This window comes from Rhinolophus sinicus, linkage group LG04 (assembly GCF_036562045.2).
Source record: "Rhinolophus sinicus isolate RSC01 linkage group LG04, ASM3656204v1, whole genome shotgun sequence".
Taxonomy (NCBI): Eukaryota; Metazoa; Chordata; class Mammalia; order Chiroptera; family Rhinolophidae; genus Rhinolophus; species Rhinolophus sinicus.
Window position 1 is genome coordinate 106,845,259 of NC_133754.1, and position 25,838 is coordinate 106,871,096.

The 25,838-nt window shown below is 54.9% G+C and overlaps 1 protein-coding gene and 1 long non-coding RNA gene across 3 annotated transcripts; one reads left to right on the top strand and one right to left on the bottom strand.

The window, feature by feature from the left end:
- Positions 1-48: 48 nt before the first annotated feature.
- Positions 49-10,351, bottom strand: NINJ1 (ninjurin 1). The gene is made up of 4 exons (XM_019713844.2): positions 10,210-10,351; positions 2,273-2,498; positions 1,418-1,579; positions 49-569 (listed from the first exon to the last, which is right to left on the bottom strand). The coding sequence occupies exons 1-3, from the start codon at positions 10,282-10,284 to the stop codon at positions 1,425-1,427; spliced, it is 456 nt and encodes a 151-aa protein (XP_019569403.1). The 5' UTR covers positions 10,285-10,351; the 3' UTR covers positions 49-569; positions 1,418-1,424.
- Positions 10,352-10,361: 10 nt separating this feature from the next.
- On the top strand, positions 10,362-25,579 carry LOC109435775 (uncharacterized). 2 transcript variants are annotated; one of them, XR_002136016.2, is made up of 4 exons: positions 10,362-10,484; positions 11,080-11,189; positions 24,369-24,516; positions 25,246-25,579. It is a non-coding gene; the product is annotated as an uncharacterized LOC109435775 (long non-coding RNA). The 2 variants fall into 2 exon arrangements; XR_002136017.2 differs by lacking the exons at positions 24,369-24,516; positions 25,246-25,579 and adding an exon at positions 13,127-15,030.
- The last annotated feature ends 259 nt before the right edge of the window (positions 25,580-25,838 follow it).

The following is a 25,838-nucleotide window of genomic DNA, read 5'->3' on the forward strand; positions in this document are numbered from 1 at the left end:
GGGCAGGGCCCAGGCCTGGGGTTGGGGGTGGAGGACAGCACTGGCAGCTACACAGAAGGAGCATCAGTTTTATTGATCATTAGTGCTTAGGGAAGTGGGGCCTCAGGCCCCAGGCCCCTGCCCAGTCACTGCTGGTGGAGGATGTCTGCAGGGACCATAGCCACAGTGGAAGGCCAGTGGAGGAGCTGGATGTCCAGTCTTCTGGGTCAGGAAGTATAGAGGCCATGGGTCCCCCAGGGGGTATGTTGGCTGAGGGGGGCTTCTCCTCGTTCCTCTGGAAACATCCTGAGACTGAGGCTTGCCCTGGCCCCTTGCTGCCCAGCCTCGGGCCTCCCACGTGTCCGTGTTGACCATGACCCTTCTTGGGGATCTCCAGTTCTGCCTTCTGGGTCTTGCTGTCCCTGCTCTAGGAGGAGCAGCCGAGGATGGAGTAGTTCCCAGGCCGGCCCAAGTGGCCTCCAGTCCAGTCCTAGGCTCTGGCAGTTTCAGGAAGTGCCACGCAGGGAGGTGGGCGAGGGTGAGGCAGCTGCTGAAGTCCTTGTGGCTCTGGCTATGCACAATCTGGGCATCTGTAAAGGAGAGGAGAGGCATGAGGACCACCTAGACCAGGGGGCCCTGGTCCTGTCCGTGACCCTGCCTCAGTGGTGTGTCCAGTGACCAGTCCATGATCACTGAGGCCGCTCCAAATCTGGAAGGGCTCAATTCTGATCTGGGTGAGCCTGTTTCCCCTCCTGGGTCACTGCCAGGATTTAAAGGCCCTGTCCTGGAACGTTCTGATGGGAAACCTGGAGAGCAGGGGCTGATGCGTGGGGAGGGTCAGGATTGTGTTTGGGGCATACAGTAGGTGATTAATAAATGGTCTGGTACTCATGCCAGGAATAAGGGAGCAAGCTGGCATTCAGAGGGTTCTGGGGGGGTTCCCACTGTGCTGTGGGCACCCTGTTCATGGTGCCCACCTTTCCTCTGGGGCCAGTCTAAGGAGTGAGCACTGGGCTCCAGGTCGCATGGACGTGTGGTGTGCAGCCCTGGCTCGGGTCCCAGACACAGGACACTCATGCCCCAGGCCTTGGTCATCAAGCTCAGCAGAATGTTGAACTATGCTGACCTTCTGCATCTGCCCTCGTGACACTCGCAGGTGCCTGTGTCCGAGCGCCCAGACTCTGCACAGTCGTGCTGCTGTGCTGAGCATGTTACAAGGTCACCGGCCTCCCTTGGCCCCGGCTCCTTTAGTGGGACAACCTTGGCCGGTGCTTGGCTTCTGAGCAAGGACAGGGGCTGAGTGTGGTGGGGGTGTATGTGTCCAGGGGTGCCCACCCTAGGAGGCCCAGTCATGGGGCTCCTGGTGAGAGGCCCCGAGCCCCCAGGTCTGCTCCTGGGTCAGCGGCCAGGGGCACACAGGCCGGCCCTCCCAACTCACCGGAGCCCTACTGCCGGGACGCCACGTCCACCACGGGCTTCTGGACGCCGAAGGCCGTGATGAAGATGTTGACCACCACAATGATGAAGACCAGGCCCGTGGCCAGGTTGTTGAGGAAGTCCAGCTTGGCGTGCTTGGCTGGGTTGTTGAGGTCATACCTGACTGTGGGCGAGAGCGCGGCTGCATCCCAGGCTGCCTGCATCGGGCCCAGCACTGCGGCCGAGCGGTGCTGCAGGACCCACTCGTCTCCCAGAGAAACATGCCTACTTTAACACACGACCCACCATGGGTCTGGCCCAGGAAGCTGGCTGGCTAGAAGCCCAGAAGGGGCCTGGTGCCTATGGTCATAGAATAGGGGAGTGGGGGGCACCACCCCAAGGCCCACCCTGCGATACTCACACATACCCAGCACCCTATCTTTATGCCTAGGAGGCCAAGTAACCACCTGAGGCCACAGAGCCAGGAGGAGGGGCAGCCCTGGAGCCCTGGTATACCTGGCCCTGACCCTCACTTCGGAGCGCAGGGTTGCTGGGGGGACAGGACCACCCTCTAGTCCTGTAGACCACCATTAGGACTAGAGGGCACATGGCAGGCACCCAATAAATGTCAGCTCTAGTATGTTTATAACATTTTCCTGCATCCTCAGCTTGGGTGAATGGAAGGACAGAGCCATGGGGGTCTCTCTGGGGGCCACATCCTGGACTTCATGGCCAGGTGAGGGCCAGCAACCTCCACGCTCAGAGGGTGTCAGGTGGTGAGCATCCCATCCCTGGAAGTATGTAAGGAGAACCAGCTGCCCACGGGGTGGGGCTGCCCCAAGGCCGTCTCACCGCCTGGCCCTGCCCAGGCACCTACCCAGGAAGATGAGCAGCACGCCCACACCGATCTGCAGCACAAGGGAGATGGAGATGAGGACCACCAGGGGGACGAAGAAGCCAAAGCCGGGGCCCTGTTCGATGACAGCCTTCAGCTGGGAGGCATTGGCCATCAGCAGCGCGATGTCCAGCATGCTCTCTGCTGCGCTCTTCTTGTTGGCATAATGGTTCACGTTGATGGGCCGGCTCCTGCCCCAGCGGCGCGGCTGTGGGGAGGGGCAGTCATGAGTCTCCCACCCGCAGGGAGCAGGCAGGGGTGCAGGCCTGGGCCTACCGCAGGCCCCACCCAGGTCTCCTCCAGGACTGGCGGGGAAGTGGGGGCTGACTGCTTGCAGGTGTGGGCTCAGGTGAGGGCTCAAGAGGGAAGGGCATATTAACAGAACAAGAGGCCCAGAGAAGGCTATTCAGCCGTCCTGCACCCTCCCTAGGGATCAAGTCCTGGAAGAGAAAGGAAACACAAACACAACTGCAGCACACACTCTGGTTTCAGACTGGAAACTGCTCCCAGTGCCTGCCTACCATGGCGCGGTGTCTGGCAGCCTTCCCCAGATGCCCTTTCCTTCAGGGCCGTGCCTCCCCTCCCCCACAATCTGGGGGGGTGGCTGGCGCCAGGGCGGAAATGACGTGTGTGCAGGACAGGAGCTGGGTCCTGGATCCCTGCACACTTACCCAGCTGTGAAATAAGACTTCCCTGGACCAGTGACCTTGCCCAGGCCACCTCCCAGATGCAGAGGGCACACAGGTGCTCCAGGGTGCCTCGGCTTGCTATGCTGAAGTCGCGCTTAGCTTCTTCCTTAATTTTTATTAAAACAATTTTAAACCACTTTATTGAAGTATGATTGACACAAAACACTGTACATATGTAATGTAAACAACTTGAAGAGTTTGGAGACAAGCGTTCATGTGTGATATTACCCCCTCCAGGCCATCACATATCCATCCCCTCCAAACGTCTCCTCCTGCCCCCTTTATTCACCAGGATTTGTGATGAGAAGACTTGACTGAGGCCACCCTTACAGTGCCAGGCACCGTGGAGCTCCTGCACTTACTCTGCCTTCCTGTTCCTGTTGATAAAACAGGAGTAGAGTTCGGACCCCTCCTCCCTCATCTCTGCCTGAGAACCCCCCCAGCCTCAGAGCAGGTTCCCTGCCACTCCTGGGTCCCCTCCACGCAGTGACTTTGGTCAGCCCACATCAAGGTGACCTTCAATGGGCCCTGGCCAGGCCCCTCCGCAGCCCCCAAGGACAAGTCTGAGCCCCTGGGCCCTGGCCCATTGTCCACTGGGGCCTGAGCCGCCAGGCTGGGCCTGAGGCCTCCCAGGGGACTGGTCAGCAGGCAGGCCTCCTGGGGCCCAGGATATCCTGTTTCTAGACTCATGAAAGATGCAGGGCTGGGAGGCGGGCGCCAGAGGGGCCACATAGCACCAGGAAAAGCGACATGGTGTTCAGTCCGCCTCCACTTTCTGCAGCTGGAAATTTTACCGGGAAAATATACAGACTGACACAGAAAGGCGGGCCTTGCTTTTACGGTGTGACTTTAGGTTTAAATTTAGTCCAGAATAACAAGCCCAGGAGGAAGGGAGGCTGGGTATGCTGAACACAGGTAAGTGTGCTACCTGCCGCACCTTTCCTCAGTAAGTGGCTGTGAAGCAGCAAATCCTCCTGGTTTAAAATGCTAAACCCAAGTGCATACAGGAAGGCCTCCTCCACAGACCCAGGCCCCAGCCCTGCTCTCTGGGGTGATCCATGCAGTCAAGCCCCCGGTCTCCCCTATAACTCTCCATGTGGGCTTTCTCTTTGCCTCTTCATGCCAGGTCTGCAGTTGTACCACAGTTGGGTGGACTATCCCCAGGCCCCTGCACCCCAGGGCATGGCTGCTCCTCCCCAGGGTTTGGAGCAGACTGCCCACTGCCTGCGGGCCTGTGTCCCCCACAGCATAAAGATGTCCCCTAGCTCCACACCCTGTCACATGTGTGCTCCTCTGGGGGTGCAATGTGGGAGGTGCTGGCCTGAGCTGGTGGTGTGCTCCTATGTTTCATAAACCGAAAGTTCAAAGTGCTGTTACTTGAAGCTACCCCAATGCTCATCCCAGTCTCCAACCCCAGAGAAAAAGCCAGGTGCAGATCTTACAGGGGCTCCCCGCTTCTGGGCTGCATCTGTATACACATGAGCGTATACACACATCTACACACCCCTACATACACACATACATGTACATACCATAAACAAACATATACATACACCATGCATAAGCAACATATATATACACACATGTGAACACACATATACACATACACATACATAGACATACACATGGGCCTGCATACACATGTAACTAGATGTGCACACACACAATACACATTATACATACACATATATGCACAACACATACACAAGTACACATGCATTAACACACACACACACACACACGGGTACATGCCCAGGCTACGTGTGGTGGCCTCTGAGCAGAAGGAAGAATTCCTTTTTCTTCTGAGCTCTCCTGAACCATTTCAATATTTTATGCCATTCAGCCACAGACACATTCAAACACAGAATGACGCTGTCAGTGGCAGCACTCCAACCACAGGGAGCCTGTGCCCCTGCTGTCCTCTGTCCTGGGCGTCCTTATTCACCTTTCACCTGGGTGCCCTCTTCCAGGGAGGCCCTCTGATCTCATATCCACTTACTGTAGGTAAACTGAAGCCCCTTGTTCAAAGCCAATAGCAAGTGAGGGCTGCACTGGGATTTGAACCCAGGTCCCGGAGCTCAGAAGCCTTGGTGGCTGACACTATGGTCCCATCAGGCCCCATGGAGGGGGCTGGGGCCCAGGGCCAGCCCGTGAGGGCAGAGCACTCAGAGGCTTCCTGCCCAGGCCCAGCTGCATGACCTCAGCACAGCCAGCCCTCTCTGGGCCTCAGTCTCCCGTGGGTATAACAGGGCCACAGAGCAGGCACTGTGGACCTTCTGGGGGTCTGGCCACTGCTTCAGAGCCCTGGCCATGCACCTCTCCTGGTACAGGGCGCTTCCTGCCCATGCGGCCGTCTGCTTCCTGTTCAACCTGTACAGTTACAGTGGGCTGGGGGTGGAGGGGCGTCAAACCCTGGCTCACCATAGCCTGGCTGTGTGGCCTTGACAATGTGCTCCCCCTCTGCCGGCCTTGGTCTCCCCCTCTGTAATCCCCAGGCTGCACTCTGGGAAGCTCTGCCATCCACTGAGTTCTCCCACTAACCAGGAGAGAAAGTGTGATTCTCCCATTCTACAGAGCTGGAGACTGAGGCTTGGGGGCTGCCAGAGCCACCGTGAGGGAGGGGCAGATCAGCATTCAAACTGAGCCTGTTTGCCCCAAAGTTTAGGGCTGCCCAGGATATGGTGTGACTTCTCGTCCAACTTAGGAAGGGGCCCAGGGCTGATACACTTCCCCCATGCCTGTCCTCATCGCCCCAGGCCTCCTGGGGGGGTGTGGGGGGCCCTTAACTCTGAGGGGAACTCTGGGCCCTGGAGATGACCACTGTACAGGTGAGCCTCAAGGAGGCCACTGTCTTGGAAGCCACCTCCTGCAGGTCTGGAGCTCCGTGGGTCTGGACCCGCCACCTGCTCACTCAGCTGCCAGGGGCCACCCTGGGTGGGACTCTCCCACCAAGACCTCTGCCATGATCTGGGCAGTGCAGGGAACCCTGGTTAACATGTGCCCAGGGCCAACAGGACTTCCCAAACTCTCAACTGTGGTCCCAGGAGCTGGGTGACCTTCCCTAAGCCAGGAGGAGCCTTGTGGGGAGATAGCTGACTCTCTGCAGGGCCACCCACCTTCTGTGGACAGAAGGTTTTGTGGCAGCTCTTCACAGGCAGCTCACAGGGGCCCAGGCCACTGAACCCAGGTCACACTGCTGGGCATGCTCAGCTCAGGGGGAAGGGAGTTAGAACTGGACTTGAACCCAGGTTTGAGACACCCTGGGCACCCAGTTCTGGTCACAGCATAAAGGATGCTCTGGCCCACCCCAGGCTTGGATGGAAGATGGGGGGCTGCCTGAGGCACCAGCTGGGCCCAGTTGTCTGGCCTACCCCCAGCCTCCTAACCCCTGCCTCCCTGGGAGACCAGAACAGGCCAGGGCCGAGGCCCACTGACACCCTGCACCACCTGAGGGGAATGTTTACTGACTCCCTCCAATCCTGCCTGACCCCCACTCTGCCACTGACCCCAAATCCTGAGTACAGTATGGAACAAGGAGCCCACATGGGAACTCCCTGCCTGTTCTTCCACACCCCATGACCACATCTTCAGAGTAAAAGACCAAGGACACTAACAAATCTATGTGGTTCATTGACCAGGCTGTTAGGAGCTGAGTGGGGCTGCCACCGGCCCTACCCTCTCTCATCCCTATACTCCGCCACACCACGGACATAAGGGTGCCTGCCCTCTGCTTCGGTTTCCTCACACCTATAAACCAGGCAGTCAGGCGCTCAGAGGCCTGGGGACCGGTCAGAGCACAACCAGCTGGGGCAGGAGGGATGGTCCTCACCGCCTAGTCCCCAGGGCTTTGAAAGACTGCCTCCCAAACAAACTGTGCAAGCTAATTAATGAACTCCATCAAACCACTCTGCAACTAGGAAGAAAACGGACAAGCCTGGGAAATAGGGCTGTCCGTGTAAGACGAGCGGCACTGGTGGGTCCTGGGTGTCCATCTCCAGCTGTTGGCCCACTGCAGTCCCTCCTGTGCAGGAACCCAACCTTGGGCTCAGTCAGCACCAGAGGAAGTGTGGGCTCTGGCGTCCTCCCCTCTGGGGTGAGATCTGAGAACCAAGTTGGCTCTGGCAGGGCCTGGGTGTCCCTTGTCTGACCCACCAGTGCGTGAGCTGCCATTGTGCCCACCACACAGGCTGTGTGAAGGCACCCGCCTGGGCCACATCAGCCCACACTGTCCCCGAACTGTTGCCACCCGGCCAGCCAAGATGTCTCCAGTTCCACGCAGGAAGTTTGGTTGGGGGGTGGGGGGAGAAGGGGGGAGAAGAGTTTCCTGTGGCAGTGGCGCCATGGGCTGGGCACACCCACTTCCTGCAGGGTCAGCACTGGTTGTCAGTGACCCTGTGTCCACATCAGAGTCACCTTTTAGAACTTGGCCGGGACCCTGTCAGCCTCGGGATCTGTCAGGAAAGCAGAAATGAAAGAACAAAGTTTCCCCAGTAGCTGAGGTTGTGCATGGCCCAGATGTGGCCCCAGGAGCCTTGCCCCACCCTGTCCTACCAACTCCCTGTTCTGTCGTCAGCTTGCCAGGACCCGCACCTGCTGTAGAGTGCAGTATCGCTGCCAAGCCAAGCCACTCTGGGCATGACACAGCCGTGGGCCACTTTTACAATAAATGGGATGTTTACCATTCCTCCTGCTGGCAGCCAAAAGCAAGTTGACTTAACAAAAACATCAGATCACTCCTGCGGGGCCATGGGCTGACGGGCCTACCTGAGGGCCGTGGGGGCTTAGGCACACAGGGGGGTGCATCTGTGGAGCTCCCCACTGCCTTGGCCCAGCGGTGCTTGTCTGCTCACGGGTTACACACGAACTCCTTCCTAGGCCCAGCCACCCCGGGAGGTGAGCCATTCCGCACCATCACAGAAGAGGAAACTGAGGCCGCAGCAAGTCTGCACTTGCCCAAGGTCACACGGCGAGGCCAGGCCTCCCAGTTTGTCCTCCCACAGTCAGGGGCATGCTGGGGACACAGTAGTCCCCTAGCCCACCCACACTGCCATCTAGGGTTCCCAATCTAGTGGGGATGTGTCTTCAGACCCCTGGGTTTATCCCTCCTTTAGGCAAGACTTTCTTCCTGCTCTCACACAGGTACCTGAGGCTCAGATTCAGGCAGGGCCGCTGGAAGGGCCAGCTGCAGAAGTGCCAGGAGAGGCGCAGGGGGAAGTCCACAAGTGCCGCCTGGGGAAGGTACCTGCCTGGGCGTCACCCCCGGTCTCATGTGGCAGGCGGAGATGTCAATGACATGGTGTGCCTCGCTGGCTGCGGCACTCCACACATAGCTCATTTAGTCCTCAGGTCGACCTCTGAGAGATGCACTGCTACCTCCCATTTCACATATGAGAAACTGAGGCACAGAGGGATGTGCCCAAGAACACAATGAAGCAAGTCCTGAGGGAGGGACAGGGAGGGTGGAGTCTGAGGCACCGTGTTGGGTAGACCTGGGCCCAGGTGGGGTGAGCAGAGTGGCCTTGAGGCTGGCCACCCATCCCAAGGTCTCCCTGCCTGTGACTGAGGACAGCCAGGCAAATGCATTCACTCTCACAGTCGCTCCCGGTAAGGCTGGCCTCGCATCACTGAACCTCCTCTCTAACTAGCGCCAATGTGCTCCGTGGCCAGCCTACGGGCCCCTTCCTGTTCCCTCTGCCTGGGATGCCCCCCACACTGTGGGGGAATATACCCACACCCCACGTATCTTCCAGGGCCCAGCACCAATGTCACATTCCTACCACCACCTCCCTTAGCACTTTGGCCGGGGGGGGGGGGGGGGGCTTCTCTGTCTGCTCTGCTTATGGGGCGTAGTGCCACCACCCTTCCTTCCCTCACTCTGGTCCCAGAGACAGTGCAGTGCTCCAGAGGTGAGGCAAGCAAGGCAGGCGTGGAGTAAAGGGCCCAGCCAAGGCTGGGAGGTGACCAGGAACCCCCCCCTTTTAAACCGACTTCCAACCCATCTGTCGTTTGTTACCTGCCATGCTCTCCCCACTTCTCTGTCTGCTCTGCTTATGGGGCAGGCAGGGGTCATCTGTTCTTCCTTTTCATACCATGGACAGAAGGCCCAGTGAGGTGAAGCAGCCTCAAGCACACGCTGCCCACTGCTCCAAAGTGCTCACATGCCAGGGCAGGGCCAAGTGTGGGCTCCTCTCAGTCTTCAGTTTCCTCATCTCTAACCCGTGGACAAACATCCTGTGCCACCCCAGGGCTGTCAGGATTTACTGAAGGGCCAGCAAGGTGGCTGGGTCCTCAGAAACACTTGACGCGGAGAAGGATGGGGAGGACTCCCCTGTGGAGCCATCCAGGCCTTCTGGGGCTTCACTCGCCCCACTTGGTCCTCCCCCTTCCCTACCCCAACACAGGCTGCCACCAGGGCATTCTCCACACCTGGGTATTGTCAGCTGTCTGCCCCAGCCAGGTTCACACCGAGAGGCTGCTGGCCCTGCCCCCATCCCCAGAGGGTCAGAAACAGAAAGAATGTCCAAAGTCAACCAATCCCGGAGTGCTGTGCCCAGGACTGCTTCACAAACAAGCGCTGGGGAAGTGCTGGGCCAGAAGTGGCACGGACCACCGCTTGGGCCTTGCCGACCAAAGGGCAGGAGGGCACCAGACTTAATGTGGGGGTGGGACAATTGCCAGGGCCTGCCCCGTGCCCACCGCCCTGCCCTCCCAGGTCGGCAGAGCAGACTGCACAGGCTGCCAGAGGGCTTGGGGGTGGAGAGAGGAGCGGGGCCACAGCGGCCCCAAGTTCCCCATCAGGGCATGCACCAGATTGTGCGGTCGCCGCGGACACCGTGGGTGACGTAGCTGTCTGCCTGCTGCTGGCCTAGGGCCCAGAGGCTGGGATCCTCCCCGCCCACCCCGCGCGCGCAGCGAGCGGGAGGAGAAGAGGCAGCAGTAAGTTAGAGTGTGGTGCAGGAGGGGGAAGGCCGGGTCGCTGAGAGGCGTGGGCAGCCTGCCAGCCCTCCCTGCGCCCCTGTTCACCTGCCGGGATAGCGGGAGCCCAGGGACCACCGCTCGGGCCCCCGACGGCGCGGGTGAGGCGCTGGGCGGCGACCCCAGCCAACCCACAGTACGGACCCAGCGCGCAGCTGGCCGGCGCCGATAGGTACCCTGGCTCCGCGAGCGCGGAGTCCAGAGAGGGTGGGCGCCAGCCAATGTCGCACAGCGGTGCGGGGGAAGGGAGCTTACTGAGGAGTCCGGGGAGCCGGGGGAGCCCGGACTCAGGTCGCCGTTGAGCTCGTAGTTCTCGGGACCCGAATCCATGATGCGGCCGCCGGGGCCGCCTCACTCCGGGCCTGAAGGCCTCCCGCGTCTCCGCCGTGGGTCCCAAGCTGCAAGCCCGCCCCGGGACCGCCCCGGCCCGCCCCGCCGCGCGCATTCGTCCCGGGCTCCGCCCCCAGCCGGGGCGGTCCCGGGCCCCGGAGGGCCGGCTCGCGGGACATCAACGACCCCTCCCTCTCCGGGTGAGGACCCCGCGCTGCGTCCTGGCTACCCAGGCCCCGGCCTTGCGTGGTCGTGGGCTAGGCACGTCCCCCACCCAATGCGCGCCCGTCGTGGACACTTTGAATTCATAAAATGAAGCCAAGAACCTGGCCACTTCGCCAACTGCCCGGCGCGCCCTGAAGGAAGGCTAATGGGCACTACTGCAGCGGATGTTGGGTTTCGGGGGCCCATCCCGCACACAGTAACTGCGTCAACGAGTCTGTTTGTGCCCCCTGACACTGGGCCTCCAGCCTCTGAGGCTCGGCTTTCCAGCCTGGGAAATGCGGGCGCGAAGGCCTCCCGCGCTCTAGGGAAGGGGGGGGGCCGGGGGGGGCGGGCAGAGAGCGAATTACTGCGGGTCGGGCCCTGCGGTGCCAGGCGGGAGGCAGGGCCCGGTTGCCCGGGTGGCACCCTGTGCTCTTTTCAGCGGGTCGGGGCTCCTGCAGCCCCTGGCTCAGTTGGCCCTTGTTTCCCAGGACTTGTGCCTGGCCCAGCGTGTGGGGTGGAAGGGGCCGGGACGTTATTAGGGCTGGTACTCTAAGGCTGGCAGCCACCGTGTTCTCCTGTCCTGACCAGGCCCAGGGCACAGCTGCTTTTGAGTCCTCCCCAGTTGGACCTTCGATTTATGCCTTCTTCCACGGTGTCTGCTGATGTCTCCATTGAAGCCCCCCTTCCCCCAGTGTGCGGTAAGCAGAGCCCCGGGGGTGGGGTGGGGAGGGGGGACGGCGGCCCTTTGATCCTCCCAGCTGCCCAGGGGAGGCGCCATAGTCCCTCTCAGGGCCTGGTTGGGCCAGGCTGCCAGACTCTATGACCCTGAACCACTGCCAGTATCTGTGTGGGCTCAGGCAGGTGGCTTGACCTCTTTGTGCATCAGCTTCCCCATATGTGAGAGGGGAATGTGCTGCTCTTAGCACAAGGCCAGGCCGGCATGATCTTTTCCCCTCCCCATAAACTGAAGATCAGAGAGGGTAAGCAGCAGTGCCAAGGTCAGGAAGCAGCAAGTTAGGGCCCCTGAGCACCAGCCCAGCTGCTGCTGGAGGCACATCCTTCACCCTCTAGTCATGGAGCACCTGCTACTATGCCAGGCCCTGTTCTAGACACTGGGGCTGCAACAAGGCAGCCAGAGCGGGGCTTATGGGAGGTGGCGTGGGCACCCCTGCATGGGCCTAGGTGCATTGCTTCTCTTACAGCTCTGGGAAGCAGGCATTCACCCTCACCTGACAGGGGTAGAAACTGAGGCACAGCTGGGGAGAGGCCAAAGAGGCATAGCTCAGAACTCCTGGGGAGGTAGTGTGGCTATTTAAGTGATGGACGCTTCCCGCTGCGGTCTGCCCAGCCAGCAGGTGGGCACCTGTGGACGCTGGAACCCAGTGTTGGCCTTGCCCGTGAATGCCCTCTACACTCTAGGCTGGGACCTCCTCGTCTCCCCTTACCCTGTGCCTCACTCACCCCTGCTATGGAGAAGGGGGCAGGGTGTTTTGTAAGTGAAACTGAAGGCCTGGAAAATGCAAGTCAGCCTGGGGATTTACCGGGAAAGGGATCTTCCACTAAACCCTGGTCGTGCCTCCCCCTGACCCACAGGCACAGTCGTGTCACCCATGGTGGGGCTGAACCCCAGCTGGGCCCCTGCCTCTGTATGGCTGATTTTCCCATCTGCTTACGGAGGCTTTTGGATCTGATCCCTCAGTGCTATGCCCATCTGGGGGACCTGGGGTTCAGAGAGTGTGGGGAGCTTGGCCTGACTACAGCCTTGAAGTCCCCCAGCCCACAGCTCAGACTGCTAGACCTTAGTTGTGTGCGGGAGTGGGCAGGGCCACCAACGCCCTCAGCACTTTCCCGTGGGGCGTTGATTCTGCCCACGCACACCCGTCCCATGCTGTTGGCACACTTCACAGCTAAGGAAACTGAGTCTCAGAGAGGTGGTCACTTCCTTGGTCCTGCCTCAGCAGCTGCCATGAGCAGGGGCACGGCGGTTCCTGGGGGTCTGGGCATAGCAGCCCCTTGTAACAGTGGTTACTGTTAATTCTCACATAACCCACACCTGACCATGAGCAGCTGGAAATCCAGATTTTCAGATGTTGGCACCATTCATGCAAATGCACTTGCTGCTCTCCCAGCCATATGGGACTAATTTCCACCCCGGGGACAGACTGCCTCCTGGAGGGGCCAGACAGAGGGTGACCAGGAGAGAGAGCCCTGAGGGTGGAGAGTGGAGGCCCCAGGTGGGGGGAGTGGGGAAGGGGGCTGGGGGAGGAGAGGGACTGTGGACCTCTGTGTCCTTGCCTCTCTGGCGCTGACGGTCTCAGTGGGAAAGCTCCGGGCGCCTGGTCTCCCATCCTGAGGACATCTGTCCTGTGGGCCTCAGAATAGCTCTGAGTTGAGGTTCATTATTACGTCTAGAAGGAGGAAGCCAGGAAAGGTCGTGGTGGAACAACTGGGCATTTAGATCTGGGTATGTCACCCTACTCTGTACTGACTGGGGGGCTGGCAGGCACTCCACCTTCCTGGGGTCAGCTCTGGGCAGGGTCTTATCCTCCAGGCCTGTCAACCCTGACATGTGTCCTCGAGGGACTTCCTGTCTGCTGTGTCATCCTCATTTGCCTAAGAAGTGTCTGTTTCCCAGACTGTTCGCAGGACAAGCTGAAAGGAGCAGTGTCCCATGTCTACCTCGTTTCAAATTCTCCTGGAGAGACCTGCATGAGTGCCCAAGGCTGGTTTCCAGTTCCCAGACCCTGAACTGAGCAAGAGCTCGTGGGGAAGTGACCACTGGGGAATGTCCCAGGAGGGAGGTGGGCTGGGGAGGGATGGGGCCAGTCAGCTGTGCTCCAGCAGAGACACGGCGACATGGTGGAGGGGACATGAGTGCAACCAGCACACACATGCAGACACACACACACACAGCATTGTGTTGAGTTCACCTGCCACTTCTGAGCCATGTGACTGGGGACGTGCTTCTTGTCTATAAAATGGGGGTGCCATGAAGATAAAGTGACCTAGCCTATGTGAGGGTGATGGAGGCCTTGACCCAGCCCCCTCCTCATGCCGCCACCTTGAGCAGGCGGCTTGATCCCACCAGGACCCAGAATTGTAGCATCACTCCTGGTCAGGAGGGACAAGGGCCCCACTGGACCTCCAACCCTCTCTGTGGCCCCAGGAGCCGGGCATAAGCATTACCACGAGGAGAATACAGATGTGGCACCTCAGGCCTGGGCGGATTTCAGACTGACCACATTTGTAAACAGGAGCCTTTGAAAGTAGTCGGGTGCCTGTCCCTCTCCATCTCTGAGAGGCGGGCTTGGAGCGAGGATGAGACCAAAGCTGGAAGGTGGTGAGGCCTGCCCCTGGGGCCTCAGGCCAAGTGATGCCCAGTCCTGGCCCAGGAGGCCGGCTCTGCAGCTGCACTATGCCTCTCCTGGGCTCAGGCAGACCTTAACACGCTGCCAGCCAGGGAGGGTACCAACATGGGACAATGGGCACTCCCGCCGGGCACCCACCCTGGGGGGCCGTTACATGGCAGTGGGGTGGGCCCAGGGCTCTGCACTTCTGTCAGGTACTTTCAGCGACCACAGCTCCCACCAGGTGGGTGCACAGAGCAGGGGGTGGGAGAGGGTTTCCATCCCATTTCCAGAAGGACCGAGGAAAGAGGCTAGGCATGCAAGGATGAACTGTGCCATCACCTCCACTTTAAAGACAGGAGGAGAGGCACTGCCAACATCATGCAGGCACGCCCAGGTCGAGCATGGAAATGGGCTAGATAGTGTGAGGTGGGCACCCATGCAGGTGTGTGCACCCCCTCACTTGACATCCCAAGGCCACACGGCAAGGCACAGCTGCCCCCCGAAGGCCCTGAACCCTGGAATCAAAGTGGGTGCCCCCCATGAGGGAATCGCGGAATCATGCCCATTGCATTCTGGCATGTCACACAGCAATCAGCAGAGTGGGTGAGACAGCCAGCTGATAAGAGGGACCCCCTGGTACTGTGGAGAGACAGTGAGGAGCCCTGATTCATCTGTCTGTCCTGCTTGTTTGTGCATCCATGTCTCCCTGGGGCAGGTGGAGCTGATCCCACTTGTCGTCTGTGGGCATCTGCCCAGGAAAGCCCTTATCCCCACCAGCCAGGGCAAAGGTGGCAGGGACAGTGGTCACCCTCATTATTGGTTCTCCCCTTCTTCCTCAGTCACAGACTCCTACTATTAGCTTAGCAAATGGCTTCCCAAAATAGGAGATGCATTTGCCAAACTTTCCTGCAGCTGGGTGTGCCTGTGTGGCTACATCCTCACGATGGAAGGGGGTGTGCCAGTCTTCATTATTTCCTCCTTTCTGCTGGCTGGAATATGGATGTAATGGCCAGAGCTCCAGCAGCTATATTGGACCAGGAGGAGAACTTGAGTATGGGAGTCTCACACAGCAGAGCCCAAGGCAGAGGAGCCTGTTGCCCCAGTGCTTGGAGCACTGAGCCCAGGCGCTCCCTGGGTTGCCCACCTCAAAACTTCTTAGTGTGAGTAAGAAAAAAAAAATCTATTTTGAGGATGCTGTAATTTTTTTTCCTGATCTCCATCCTATTTTTTATATGTGTTATATTTCTCATTAATAAATAGGTTTTCTTTAAACACAGAAAATACAACAGATTGAAACACTTCCTCCTCCCCCTCAATCCTATTTGGAAAAGGTAAATCAGATTATGTCACTGGCCAGTTTAAATTCCTCTAAAGTCTTCTCTGGAAAATCCTTGCTTCTGGAGGCTACATCTTCTGCTCCTTTTGCCCTTCTGTTTGTTCCATGGACTCTTCCCCACGGCCTTTGCATCCCCCACCTGGAGAGCCTGCCCCCAGGCTTCTATGTGGCAGGCTGCTTCTTGTCAGCTGATCACAGACCACTGTCTGCAGGGGCCCCTGGCCCCACTAACCCCTGCCCTGGGTCAGTGTCTGGAAGCACTTGTTTGTGTGCATGTTGACTGTCCCCCCCCCCCCCCAGACATAAAGCCCCAGGCACTGCTGATTCTCAGCCCACGCTCTCTGGCTGCCCGGGTCATGCCCTGGGCATGTCTGCTTTATCCAGCCTCCAGGTGTCCCTCGCTCAGCCAGCTGGGCCCAGCCTCTACTCCACAAACCACTAATGACAGGGCTGCCGGCTCTGTGTTCTTGACCTTGACTGAGGCCATGAAACCACGGGGTTACAGGTGAGAATGGGAAAGAGGACGGACTTCTGGAGCCAGGGTGGGCAAGTGGCCTGTGGTTTGGCCAAGAGCCGTCACTGGCAGGTCAGGTCTAGTCTGGGTAGCCCCTTCCTCTCTGAAGGTCGGCTGCTGGCTGTGGCCTGTCCAGGGAGCTGGCTGGCTGGGTTGAGGGCCCAACCCTGGGTGGTGAGGAGGCCCTGTGGGCAGGCCATGGCTCCTTAGTAAACTGGATCTCAGAGCTTCGCACTTGGCCAGGTGCTCAGCAAACAGTTGCTAAGGCACTGGTGGGGCCTGTGCACACCCAGCCCTCAGAGCCCCCTGCCTGCCTCCCCTGCTCAGGACCAGAACCTCCTTATTCTCCTCCTCCAGGAAGCCCCCAGATTCCCCTGAGGGCATCTTCTCTGTACCCCCAGGTCTCTCCCTGCCCCTTCCTTGGACACCACCTCCCTCTGAGGTTCACTGAGGCTCAGGGGCTATCTGCTTTAGTACTCACAGCTCCCAGAATGCTTTCCACCCTTGTTGTCGGGGCCTGTTCACAGGCCGTGAGTTACGACCATGATTCCAAGTGGAGACATTGCCACCCAGATGCCCAGGCTGGGGCTTTGGTGTGCACTATCTCACTGTGGGGTGCTGTGCCCATTCTACATTTGGGGAAACCGAGGCTCCCATTTGAACTCAGGTCTCCTGAACCCACTTGCCCTCCCCAGCAGGTGCTGGGAGTCACCTCGAGGTCACGGTGAGACCCTCAGGCGCTCTTGGCCACCTGAAGACTTTCCTCCCTTCCCTGGAAACGCGTGGCCCACCTCAGACTCTAGGCAAACACCCCAGGGACTTGTGGTGGGCCAGAGGCTTCAGGCCCAGGTGTGGATGCTGTGCAGGGAGAGGACAGCGGTAGGCCTCACACCTTTGGGACACTATGCAGCTCCATCCAGAGGGGTGTCCTGTGTCGCTTCTGGCTGCACCAGTATCAGAACCGCTGAGGGACATGGCTTGCCAGCACCATCTTTCCTTTCTGCCCAGGCCCCACCCTGAGCCCTGAGGTGGGAATTTGGGTCAAGTCATGGATTTGACTGAGGGGCCCCACTTCTGAGCACATGCTGTGGGTGTTCCTTCACACAGCTGCCCTCATGAGTTGCCTCTTAGTGCGGGCACGGGTCTCTCTGCTGTGGGAAAGTCGAGACTTATCAGTGTGGCAATTTAGAAAGGGCTGTACTGCGAAGGCATCATTTTTAGTTACTTTACTTGTTCGAGCCCCTGAAGGGAAGAGGCCTGAAGCTATCATGGCCACATTGGCTGTCATGGCTTTCATGCAGGTGGGGTTCCTGACCACCAGGCCATGTCCTGTCACCTGTCACATCTCACAGCTGAGGAGCAAACCCAGTCTAGCAGATGGGCAAGCACTGCCCTCAACCCTGTAAAGTGTGCTGTGGAAAAGCACGGGCCTGGAGGACCTTGATTGCTGGGAACAATTGCAAGTGGCCAGGTGAGGGAGTGGGGCAGTAACACTTCGTATGGCCACAAGCTGTAATGCCTGGTCTGTGCTTCTCAGTCTAAAAACGTTAGTTTCAACAACCTCTTCTTCCAAGTTCCCTTGAATCCCACATGGTGGACCAGCCTCTGGTTTCTTTCCTTGCTTTCAGCCAAGGCTGACCATAAGAGTTTGGGAGCTGAGATATTCCATTTCAATTCCACAGATGCGACCTCCAGTCTAAGGGAAGGGGTGCCACAGAAAGGACCCTCATGCTGTCAGTCAGGAACTGGTAGGATGCAGTGTGTTCTTGTGGCTGGGCAGGAGTAGGGCCTGGCTGAACCCTGGGGCTCGTCCAGGGGACACCACTGCTCAGGGGCCAACCCACTTGGCCCTCAGCCATCTATTCAAGGCAAGTCCAGGAGCCAGGCCCTGGGGACACACTGGCCTCTCATGGGGCTGGCTGCCTGTGCAGCGTGTGGTTGTTGTCTGCCCTGTGCAGAGGCTGCAGTCTCTGGGACAGCTCCTTAAAATGCCATGTCTCCTGTCCCTGGCTCCAGTGGCATCCAGCCTGCAGGGTTGGTGCTGGGCTGAGCCCAGGGCAGCGTGCAGCCGGCTCTCATTAAAGGCATCTCACAAGTTGATGGAAACCCATCCAGCACAAAGGGGGCATTTATCAGCTGGATGGTGTGTCTCCATCTGAACGCAGGGAGCACAGAAATAGTTTTTCACAGAGTGCCAGCAGGGCTAGGCTCTCCTTCTCTGGAGGGTGTCAGTTTTCCGGCTCCTTCTCCAAGCTGTGCAACCTGTCCATATTCATGGTGAGTTAGTCACTCTGTCCTGGCAGGGGACTCACTGATTCCTCTCCTGATGAAACTGTTAGAGAGAGAGGGAGAAAGGGAGGAGGGGAAGAAAGAGATGGGGGGTACAGCGGAGGGACAAAGGAGAGGAGTAGCGAGACAGGGATGGGAAGAAAGAGAGGGAGAGGCAGGTATTGCAGGGGAGAGGGGGGATGGAAATATCAAAATACGGAAATACAGTCTGTTGGGATGTTGTGTCTCAACCATTTTCCATGATGTGAATAATGTGAATTTATGTCTCACCTGATACCCTGTCAGTAAGATGAGAGCAGATGGCCTCCACTCCAGGAAGTGACTTCTGTGTCCCTGAAAATGCCTGTCCTTTCCAGCTTGTATAGCTTTGTCTGTGCTACACCTTCTGCCTATAATGTCCCTCCAAAAATCCAAAACTAAGCAACAATTAAGTCTTACTTGACACCTATTAATAATTTAAATTTTTTAATGTGCTAAAACCAATGATGGTAATTTTTTGAAGAGGTTAAGAAGTAGCTCAGTTGCTACTAGTAATAGAGTTCTAAAATTCAAAGACTTAACTAATACAGGATTTATTTTTGTCTCACCTGAAAGAAGGCTGGGGATAGGAAATCTAAGACTGAGATGACCCCTCCACAGTATTATTAAGGATCTTTCTTCTCTGCTTTGCATAGTGTGGAACTTCTATCCTCAAAATGGCCTCATGGCCCAATATGGCTGCTGGAGATCCAACCATCACAGCAAGAAGGAGGTAGAGGAGGCAAAAATGGGCTCCTTTCTAGTTTTCTGTCCACGTTTAAGGAGCTTTCCAGATGACTCACTCAATAAACTCTGCTTACATCTCATTAGCTACCCCTGGCTACTGGGTGAACTGGCCAAATTGCCCACCAGAATAAAATCATAGCTCATTTCCTAAGAAATATGGGGTGGGTGATTTGTGGTGTCTGCCATAGGCACCTGTGAGTATAGCTGGTGGAGAAGTGCAGCGGCTGATTTCTTTCGAAAGGCAAACATTTAAATACGTATCAAGAAGGAGTAAAATATTCATTCCCTTCCATATAGTTCCAAGTCTGTGATTTTATCTTTGGGAAACAACTCAAAGGGAGAAAAGAAATGCCCATACATGAATATATTCATTGTCCTGTGATAACTAAGCATGACAATTTGGAAATAAATTTCCAACAGGGGAAACACAGGAACATACTATGGTAGATCACATGGCAGGGTATTCGGTCAGTGCAGTAAATGTTACCCACGGAAGACACAGAGGAGGATTACAATGTAACTTCAGAGCAAAGACAGGAATCAAAAGGCAGCACTGTGATTACTGCTAGTTCCCCTAAATCTGTAGGAGGCTGGGAACAGAGGCAAGTAGCCTTAGGGCAAGAGGGTTTTTTTTTAATTTCCCAAAAGCTTGTTTCACTCACACACACACACACACACACACTCTTTATATAAAATAATAAAAACGTTTATATAAATAACAAAATATATAAACAATAACAATTTGTCTAATACAATAATATAATAAATAATAAAATAATATATAAATAATAAATTATATCTAATAAACATGTAAATAATTATGTAATATGATAAATAATGTGTAAATAAAATAAACTTAAAATACAATAATATAAAACATTTAGGTATACATTTATAATATTTTATTATAATAAAATATGTTCATTGTAGAAAATCTAGAAAATGAAAATAAGAGGAGAAAAAGAAAATTATTCCATCGTGCAGGAACAACAGCCTCTCCTAGTGTGAGGAACCCGCAGTCCCAGCCACCGTGACGCCTCAAAGGTGTCTGGGGTGAGGGTGCACGTCTTGTTCTTGGGCCAGCGGGTTGCAGGGACTTGGCCCGAGTCTGCTCCACAAGTGTCCCATGCTCTGGGTCCCCTGCTCCTCAGACAGTTTCCTCTCACACTGGGGTCTGGAGCTCCCAAATGTGACCAGAGCATGCATGATGTCTGAAGGTCTGAGCTCCAAACCCGCCACTGAAGCTGCTATCATGTTCCCTTGACCAAAGCAAGCCATTGGGCCAAGACTGTTTGACGTGGTGGGAAAGTCTCCTCCACCTACAGTGGGAAGGGATGGGTGTCAACAAGTGCTTATCTATGGTTCAGACGACCCCAGATGTATAGCATTTCATACCTTTTCTATGCTTTTCTATAAAGACATGTTCTTTACACAACAGAATCATTCTACTTATACTATTTTGTCTCTTAATTATGTGTGATGAACTCTCCTTTCCATGTCGTAAAAAATCTTCTGCAATGTATGAGTGCACACTATTTTATTTTATGATCATATCATGACTTACTCAACCTGATGGACATATATGTCTCCCTCCCTTCCTCCCTCCCTTTCTTTTCCTTCAAAAAGCAATACTGCAATGTCCATCCTCTCCTGGTCAATCTTTGCATACATCAGTAGTGTTTAAAGAATAAATTTCTACAAGTGGATTGGCCCCCAGCAACGCTCCCTTTCACATTCACACCCTTGTAAGTCTCCCTCATAGTACATCTGGTCTGTGTCTGGTGAGATGCAGCAGAGGTGATGGCATGCCACTTCTGAGGCCAGTTCATACAGCACATTGTGGCTTCTGCCCTTCTCTCCTGGCTCAGATAAACCCCAGCATTTTGGTGGCTAATGCAGTAAGGTTTATTTCTGACTCATGCACTTCTGATGTGGGTGGTGGGCGCCCTGTTTGTCACCCAAGTGGCACCCAGAGACCCAGTGTATTTCAATCTAGTATCAGGTCACTTCCTCTCACATTCAGATGGTGAGAATTGGTCATACGTATGATCATACACAAACATATAGAGTCAAGATAATAAATTGAGTAAACTGAGTAAAAAACTGAATAAACTGAGTAAACTGAGCATTGTCTCTGTCACAGAAATCACAGAAATCAAAATAACTATAAATGGCTATTATCTATTTTTTAAAAAATAACCACAAAACTAAAGACATATATATTGAAACCATGATTCACAATTTTTTACTTCCTATGGAATAAACAAAAACCATTTTTTTAAAAAACCTGAGAGTATCCAAACTTCCACAGTTGCTACAAGACAAACACTTGCAAACACAGCAACTCTTCTTCACAAAAATTTGACAATGTATATCAAAAGCCTAAATTACCTATTTCCTCTGACCCAAATAATTTTGCTTCTGGGAATCTATCTTAGAAGGCATTCTTTAATATGATAAAGCTTCACCTATAATTTACCATAGTGTTCTATGAAGTAATGGAAAATTGTAGGCAATTTAAATGTATGCCAACGAGAGGGTAGACTACAGCACCCCCATGATAGAATATTGGGAGACCAGTGCAAGCAATTCTTCAGTGGAGGCATCACAGCTGACACACAGCTACAGTGTTACAGGGAAAACATTACAAAATTCAATAAGTGCCATGATATAAACACACTTATAGAAAAGAAACACTGACATGTTAACCATGGTTTCCTCTGGATGGTGGGATGATGTCTTCCTCCTTCATACCTTTGCTGACTTTCCAGCTTTCTCCAGGGGGCACGAGGTACCTTTGTAAGCCTGCTGGCCTCTTTCTCCATCCATCTGTTTATTTGTTAGATAATAAAATGCCTTTTTTTTTTTTTTAGAAGATTTCCCTGAGTCAGGTATAGTTTTGTGTATATAACTTTATACATTATGTTATACCCAGACAAAAAAAGAAAAAAAGTGACTTAAAAAAAGATGCTGCTGTTTTTGGGTTCTAATTAGAGGCAGGTCTACTGGCTTCACTGTCCCCTTTCAGGTGACAGCTCCCCAGTATTCCCTGAAGCTTCCCCAGGAGGGGAGATGTGGGGGTGCAGGCCGGGCAGGAAAGAGGACTTTTCAGAGAGCACCAGGGTCCTGGTCTTGCACCCCAAGGAACTGGGTAGCGACCCCCATGGGCTCCTGGATGCTGCCACTCAAACCCAAATGAGAACCTAGTCTGAGGTTCTCCCACCTCACTGCCCGGATGCGGCTGGCCTCCCACCCGCCACACATGATGTCCACGGGCCCCATGATGACACCAAGTGGGTTCCCAGGGGTAGCCTCTGCTCTCAGCCCACCTCCTGGGGAATGCCCCCCTCAGGGATAGTTGGCAGGCCTCAGGACGGATAAAGGCTGACTAGAACTTGAAAGCAGATATAATCAGTCGGGAGGTCTACGCAGGGGCTGGGGCTTCAACTTCCTTTTTCCTCATATAAATAACCCTCCATCTTGCCACACTGGCCAACATCAGCAGGTGGCTGGCCATGTCTTCATGCGATGTGTGGCAACCCTTTCTTTTTCTTTGAATAAATCCTTTTTGGTGACAAAACAGCTAGTCGATATTATCTTTCTGCTGACAGGAGCCTCTGGATCCAGAAGTTAGTCACCACAGTGGGGCTGGAACTGGGCAGAGGGAGCGGGGACCTGCTCACATCAATGCTGGTCTCCACCCTGTGGCCACATGGCCTCAGCTGTGGTCTCACTTTCGGAACCCCATGGGAAGGGCTAGTGTTGGAGCTGCCTTGTCAGCCTGGCTGCTGAGGAGAGCACACTTAGTCCTGGAGTGGGGGAACCAGCCTGCATGTATCCCGCACAGCAAGCCAAGCCAAAGGTGCTATTATCCCATTTGTACCGTGTGTCCCGAAAATAACACCTAGCTGGACAATCAGCTCTAATGCGTTTTGCTCATATATATATATATATATATATATATATATATATAATATAATATAATATATAATATATATTATTATATAATAATGTATATATTATTTTATGTTATATTATATTATATTATACCCGATCTTTATATTATATTATATTATATTATATTATATTATATTATATTATATTATATTATATTATTTATTATATTATATTATCATATCATATTATATTATAATGACCGGATCTTATATTATAGTAAAATAAGACCGGGTCTTATATTAATTTTTGCTCCAAAGAGATGCATTAGAGCTGATTGTCTGGCTAGGTCTTATTTTTGGGAAAACAGCGTAGAGGAGGAAATTGAGGCTCAGGGGTTGGCAGAGCCACTGGGTTGAGGGCAGGGCTCAAGAGCTCCACCATGGGGGCTGTGAGGGGGTGGCCCCTGCTGGGGTGGGTGGTCCCCAGCTCCATTGTGGTGCAGGCCAGGCTCCCAGGGACTGGGGCACAGGATTGGGCTCAGGCCATAGTCGTGACCAGCGGCAGCATCAGAGTTCAGGCTGCACAGAGATTTGGTGTGGGCCAGGGGTGGCCAGAGCCACTGTGCCAGGCTGGGGGCTGCGGCTGGCGCCTCCCAGGGAGCAGGTGGTGGTGGCAGCTGACCTGCCAGAAGGAGGAGTGAGGGCCTCCAGGGCCGCTGTGGACATCGGCAGTGGTAGCTGTGGAGGTCTGAGGGGGAGGAAAGGACGGTGGCAGCCATGGTGTGCCCCATGTCCCCCAGGCACTTGGTTTCTTTTGGGGAAACCAGGGGCAAGGAGACTAAGAGAGACAGATGACCAGTGTGAACCCACGGCTGTGATGTAACGTGACTATTGAGAGCCGAGGAGCCCCAGCCCTGTGGGCACCATGCACTTGTCCAATTGGTTCCATTTAACAGATGGGACCTGAAGCTGAGGGGATGCTTCCCTGCTCACACAGCCAGGAAGGGGGCCCTCCTAACACAGAGCCTAGCTTTCAATCTATCACTGCCTCACCCCACTGATGGAAGAGAGAAAGAGAGCGCTAGGAAGACAGAGAGGCTGAGGGAGGGAGGAGAAAGGGAGAAAGGGACGGAGGGAGGGAGGGAGGGAGGGAGGCAGGGAGGCAAACTCAGAGAGCAGGGGAGAATGAGACTCCCCCATTGCCTCCTCTGTTCATGTGCATGGTCTGGTTGCCCCTTGAAGCCACTGCCCCCCTCCTGACTTTGCTGAGGTATGTGGAGGCCCTGAGTTCCTCTGGAGGAACCATACAGTGATTGTTTGGGGGTGCATGTGCAATATGGTTCTGGCCTGAGTGACACGAGGGACTCCTGCAGGTGGTCCTGTGACATGAAGGGTTTCTTTGGCCTGGGATCCAACCTCTACCCCTGGCCGTTGGACCCTGGTGCCCAACTCCCTGCTGGAATGGGTGCGGGATACCCCTGGATGAGGCCCCACCTCCCGAGGTCAGGAGTGGGTCCTACTAGCTGCCTTCACTCACTTGGGCTCCCTGCTGCCTTAGCTGTGGTGAGGGACAGGAAGTGATTACACACAGTAGGTCTGCCCTTGGCCTGAGGGATCCAAAACAGCAGGACTTGGGACTCACATGTTCTTGTCTCTTTTAAAAACTCCAGCTATATTTGAAAATGACAGCATTTATTTTTCTGTCTTATTTTTCTTATGTTTTCCAGAATTGCTTAAAAACGCATGCCCATTGGATGACCTATTTTCCTCCTTCCCTCCACACTGGGCTCATGGCCCAGCCTAGCCAGGGAAGGAGGGACTCATCCAGAGATGGCTTCCAGGAGTGACAGAGCCTGTGGTTTTGGAAACATCAAGGTAGATGAGATGCTTACCCTTCACCCTGAGGTTAGGGCATAAAGAAAAACAATTAAGGCAGCAGGAGTGAGTTTTTAAGGCAGTGTGGTAAGTTGTGGCACCAAATGTGTGTCCTCCTCTCTGGTCTCCAGACCCACCTGGGAGACGGTGGCCAGAACACTGGCAGTACTCACCAAATCCTCAGAATTTATCCTTGGGGGCAGCTGTCGGAGCTCACTGCTTCCACCCATTAGGAATGAATCACATAATAGAAGTAGACTTTTACCCCTTCCATCACTAGTTAAGACCTGGGAAGCTGCTGCCTTGCATAGAGGCTTGATGCTATCTGAGTAGTAGATCAGGGATATTCTTATCTCCTCGGGGTTGCTGCCTCATGGTCACAAAATGGCTGCCACAGCTCCAGACATCATGTCTGTGCAGGCCAGGAGAAACAGGGAGGAGCCCACTAGCCATATCAGCTCCCTTTTATCCTGAAAGCAAAGCCCAGAATTTCCCCAGAAGACTGCCCCTTGGGTCTCAGGGCCACCCCTAGCTGCAAAGAAGGCTGAGGACATGGAACAAAAGTGGGCCAATCTTGACCTGTTACCTGGTCTGACTGTGCTGTCCCCTGGGGCAGAGACTGCCACCAATATCCGTTCTTTCCTTCTTGCTTTTTAGTAACTGAACCCCCAGGTTTTATCTGGATTACCCCAAATAAAGACCACATCTTCTTGTGCCCTGTACTGCCAGGTGTGCCTACGTGACCCAATTCTGTCCAGTGAGATAGACATGAAATGATGTGTACACCTCCTGGGTTAAGTGGTGAAGGGGAGGTGCATGCCCATTCCTGCTCCTGCTGGCTGGCACGGAGGTGCTGCGGCAGGGTGGGGCAGCCCTCAGGACCACACAGACTGGAAGCTGCATGTAGAGGAAGCAGAGCCACGAAGGGAAGGAACTTGGGCTCTGAAGATCCCACGGAGGCGAGCCCCACACTTGTGCAGAATGACTTCTCTGTTGTTTCAGTTCTGTTATTTGGGGAACTCAGAATGACATTTGTTAATTTAAAAATAAAAAGGCCTTTCAAAGTGAGACGCAAATAAGCATTTATTCGAGATAGAAAAGAATAGCTATTTGGGAGGCACTGATGCAGGCAGAAGCCCAACTAGTGTTCAGGTGAGGAGACACAGGCGATGAGTATTTACCAGAAAGGGAAGGGGAAGAATTACATCAGTAGAAGCAAGGCATTTCTGTTGGTGCAGGTAACATAACATAGTGATGCTAATTCTAAGCAATGTTTTAAATTTTTAGTCCAGTAGTCATAATATCTGCTTTCTTGTTACCCT